Source organism: Opisthorchis viverrini, assembly GCF_000715545.1.
Source record: "Opisthorchis viverrini unplaced genomic scaffold opera_v5_199, whole genome shotgun sequence".
In the NCBI taxonomy this organism is placed as follows: domain Eukaryota; kingdom Metazoa; phylum Platyhelminthes; class Trematoda; order Opisthorchiida; family Opisthorchiidae; genus Opisthorchis; species Opisthorchis viverrini.
The window spans coordinates 536824-540772 of record NW_008751857.1 but is presented as its reverse complement, the minus strand read 5'-3'; the positions used below and the strand labels follow the sequence as shown (position 1 = coordinate 540772).

The 3949-nt window shown below is 48.0% G+C and overlaps 1 protein-coding gene across 1 annotated transcript in view; it reads left to right on the top strand.

Moving 5' to 3' along the window:
• Nucleotides 1-1460: 1460 nt before the first annotated feature.
• Nucleotides 1461-3949, top strand: part of T265_08090 (hypothetical protein) — a gene marked incomplete at both ends in the record, with an annotated part of 41266 nt that continues 38777 nt past the window's right edge. The window contains 2 exons of the mRNA XM_009173789.1: nucleotides 1461-1589; nucleotides 1625-1705. Of these exons, the coding sequence (XP_009172053.1) occupies nucleotides 1461-1589; nucleotides 1625-1705 (210 nt within the window). The remainder of the gene's footprint in view (nucleotides 1590-1624; nucleotides 1706-3949) is intronic.

Here is a 3949-nt window from a genome sequence, read left to right as displayed (position 1 = left end):
ATTACTGATCGGATGGCCCATTCAAGATTTGCATTAGATTTAATTCTATAATTTCTGACACACTAGCTTAGGCCAGTTGATCAAGTTGAATTCGGATATGCTAAAGATTGCAACGCCAACCGCTGTCTACTTATTATGCCTGCAGTATGATGAGACAGGCCCGGCCATTGAGGGGAGGGTGATCGACTTGCTCAAATTAGTAATTGGGATACCTCTACTCAAGCGCCCGCTGGACTAACTTGTGGTGCTAATATCCCTCAACACATAAAAACTACACCCAAGTTTTCTTTAGCTGCCATATTCGCACACATCGTCCAGCACCTCGGCTTCATGGGAAGACACTTAGGTTTAAAACACAAGGCCTAATTAATATGATTCCGAAAGAATTAACCTACTCCGGCACTCCTGTCGAAAACTCGCTCCAGCGCTAGTCTCCATTGGAGTTCCTCAAGGCTCCGTCTTGTGACCACTCCTGTTTCTGACCTATGTCAACGACCTCCCAGATGTTCCTGCAAGTCCATGTCTACTTATTGCGGGCGACATGAAATCCTGGAGTTCCAATGCCAGTGCCCTCCAAATGGATGTAGACGCTGCAAAGCAGTGGTCGTTGGACTGGCACCTTCCTCTGAATGACGGAAAGTGCGTCCATATGATATTTGGAGGAGACTCAGCGAATGCTTTTGTTGTGCATGGTGAGAAAGGACCAGAAAACATCAAGGGGATAGATGCCAAAAAGGATTTGGGCATCTGGGTCTCCTCAAACTTATCCTTCGCACTGCGCCAGAGAAGTTATCCCAAAAGGCATTCGCCATTTTACGGATGACCCGACGCACCTTCTCCCGTATTACTCACATGGACTTCCAAATACTCTATGGGGCCTACGCCAGACCGCTCCTGGAATACGTGAACCGAGTTGTCTACTCAGGACGTACGAAAGACGTCACCCTCATTGGGCGTGTCCAGCGAGCCGCCACGAGAATGGTTGCCGGCCTCAAATCCGTGGACTACGAAACGCGTCTCGCGATGCTTGATCTCTTTCCTCTGGAGTAACGCCTCCTCCGAGGGGATCTATTTCTTACTTATGCTCTGCTTGAATCCTCATTTCGGATAGTAGGTGCATGGAATAACCTTCCTCCGGCGGTCGTTCACGCTCCTTCTAGAACCCAGTTTAAAGCGCTATTCGACATTTATTTATGCGAATCCTCGCGCTGGCAAGCATACTGCCCAGCGATGAGAACATGAAGAGCAGTGCTACACCCTTTTTCACTTGTGCCTTTCAGGTGAACGATAGCCACTGACCGACAAGAACAAAACCGACCCGGGAAACATGGGCGAACGCCTCGATTCTGTGTATCAATCCGTGAATCTGTGAATTCATGGACGGTATTGGCCTGACCTTGGACCAACCATAATTCGTTCGTGCACACGCTCGCCCTCGTGTGCTGGTTTGGCTTCTACGGATGTCATTTCAGACGACAACGCATTCCTCTAGTTGGGACGAGAATGAGGCAACTGCGGCATTAAATTCGTTTCTGCCAGCCCATTTTGGCCCTTCAAATACCACACAGACTATTGTGAAAGCGGCAGAGGTGAGGGTTTTTATTGTAGTAACTTTTCGATTCAGTATATTGGCTCATTTATGGTGACAGGCAGAGGTCATCATGATCGTGCGGAAATCGTGCGACAAAAGCTAGAAGCTGCAAGGGTGAGTCGTAGAAATCCCGGTTTTGCTTAATTATCCTTTTGGGAAATTATTGTGAATGCAAAGCTCTCAATTTTTTGTTTACTGGTTTGAGACAAGATCGGCTCCACGTTAAGATTATCCAGTACGTTCTCGAGAAATTGGGAAAGGCAGGCGGCGGTCTCCTCTACTAGCACATGGAGCAGCGTGTTATTAACAACTATGCGGTAACCCTCAACCGTCATAGACTGTGGTTTGACTGATATGGCTCCCCTTGACCCATTGAGCAATAATGGAGGGTGTCCACGGGACGAACAGTCTCTCACATCAGGATAGTCAGCTATAGGAGGCCTGACCAATACAGTCTCCTTGCCCTCGAGGTGTAAATTGGAACATGTATGCCAACCTGTGTAAAGGCACCTGTGTAATGCACCTGCCTTTTTGTCAGACGCCGCCTTGTGATCGGAACTTTGTGCCAAAGTTTTGGGGACCGTAATCAGCCTCCTGTTTAAGTCTGTACTGCGTAGCCACACCCCGACCCACGTCCAACTAGGATGCATATAACTTACAATGCTCTCGTGCCACATTGACCATTGGGTGGTGCCATCACCCGAGTCGCCTTTTTGCAAACAACAACAAACAACTTTTTCGCTCTTTTCCCCCACATCTCGTTTCTAACCACGTTCCATGAGTGCACTCTGAAGGACTGACGGATCCGTGCACTACCCATTGCCGATGGCTGCAATATACACAGATATCTTGGCGGCCACGACCGTCGCTCGACCCACCTGATAGTATTTATCGTTTGAACTATGAAACAAGCTGAACGAGAAACTACTCTGCCATTCACGCTTGACTCGCTTTCCATGTCTGTCTGAGACGAGGAATCAAGACCAAAGTACGGTTGTTGAACTGACCTCCCCACCGGTTTCCACTCCCTTCCGGTTGCCCACCTCTAGTGGTCCAAATGGCACTTCTGCTGGTTCTGCTGGGGTTGGTATTGCTTCAGGCTACCAAAATGAATGGTTGCCAATTGATATTCACCTCTGTGTAGTTCGTTTGACAATGTGAGAATGTCCTGTGAACGCGCTGACAACCGGTGCCTGGTAATCATATCCGCCTACGTCCCAACCAATACGCTGACAGTTTTTATGACGCCTTGGGCACTTTTTTGCGGCGGGTTAAGAGCCCACATTATTTTGGTTACCGGGAGTTGAATGCGCAAGTAGATAGACTAAGCGCTACTGAAGCTCAATGTGAGTAGTAATGTAGGGCTAGAATCGAGACGCACGGGTAATGGTGAACGCCTGCTGCAGTTGTGTGCTACCAACAGACTGTTTATGTGTAGTACTAACCTCTGAAACCCGAGGTCGCGCGGCCATATGGTTCACTCCTTAACACAAACTGACCTGCAGCACAGATGTGACATGTCGCCATTAGCTGTATGTATTGTGGGTCAATTACTGTCTTTTTCTGGTTCCGGAATAACTATGGATTTGGTTCATTCACTTGTTCATTACTCCTTTCTGTTGCGCCTTCACCTGGTGCGCAAGGTGCTGAACACATCGCTTGGCCATTGAGAGTTTCTCGTCCCTGGTGTGAAACTAGTCTACCATAAGCACTTAAGTCCTTTTCGGACATATTCTTGTGTTCATTTTTATTGGAAGGTACTGTCCGTAATCGTACGAGATTCTGGGCTCTCCACTTTGAAACAGGGCAACCAACTAGATCCAGGCACTGGATCTTGATCAAAATTCCGAAATTGCTCGAGGCTTGGATACGTATTTCTCCTGATCAAGATTACAGTGTCGCTTGACGAACTGTCGGTCTTCAGATGAAGAGGGTATTGGCGCGACTCGGGAACCTTGGTGGATTAAGAAAGCTAAAGAGATGGGAATGAGAAACTCTGGGAACTGTTCTAGCTCAACAAGCCCATAGAAGCCTCAGGTCAGCAAAACTTGCTCATACTAACGTCTCGCTTATCTGGAGGCTGTATTATCTGTGGAAAACAGGAGCGCTTGAATTGCTGTACTGAACACTTTTGGAACCAGTTTAAATGGCCACCTGCAATTGTTCAGCTGGATTCCCAACCGGCGGGGCAGCCTCAGACGATAAATTTGGGACCCTCAGCAGTGAATGTCCTTTGTCTTTCAAGCTTAACCAAGCCGTTGGTCCCGACGAAGTCCCACCCGCTCTATTGAAAGATTGAAGCGAAGTCAGTCAGTGCTCGTCCAACTTATCTCTGTTTTGGGGAAAGAGTCGGTTCCA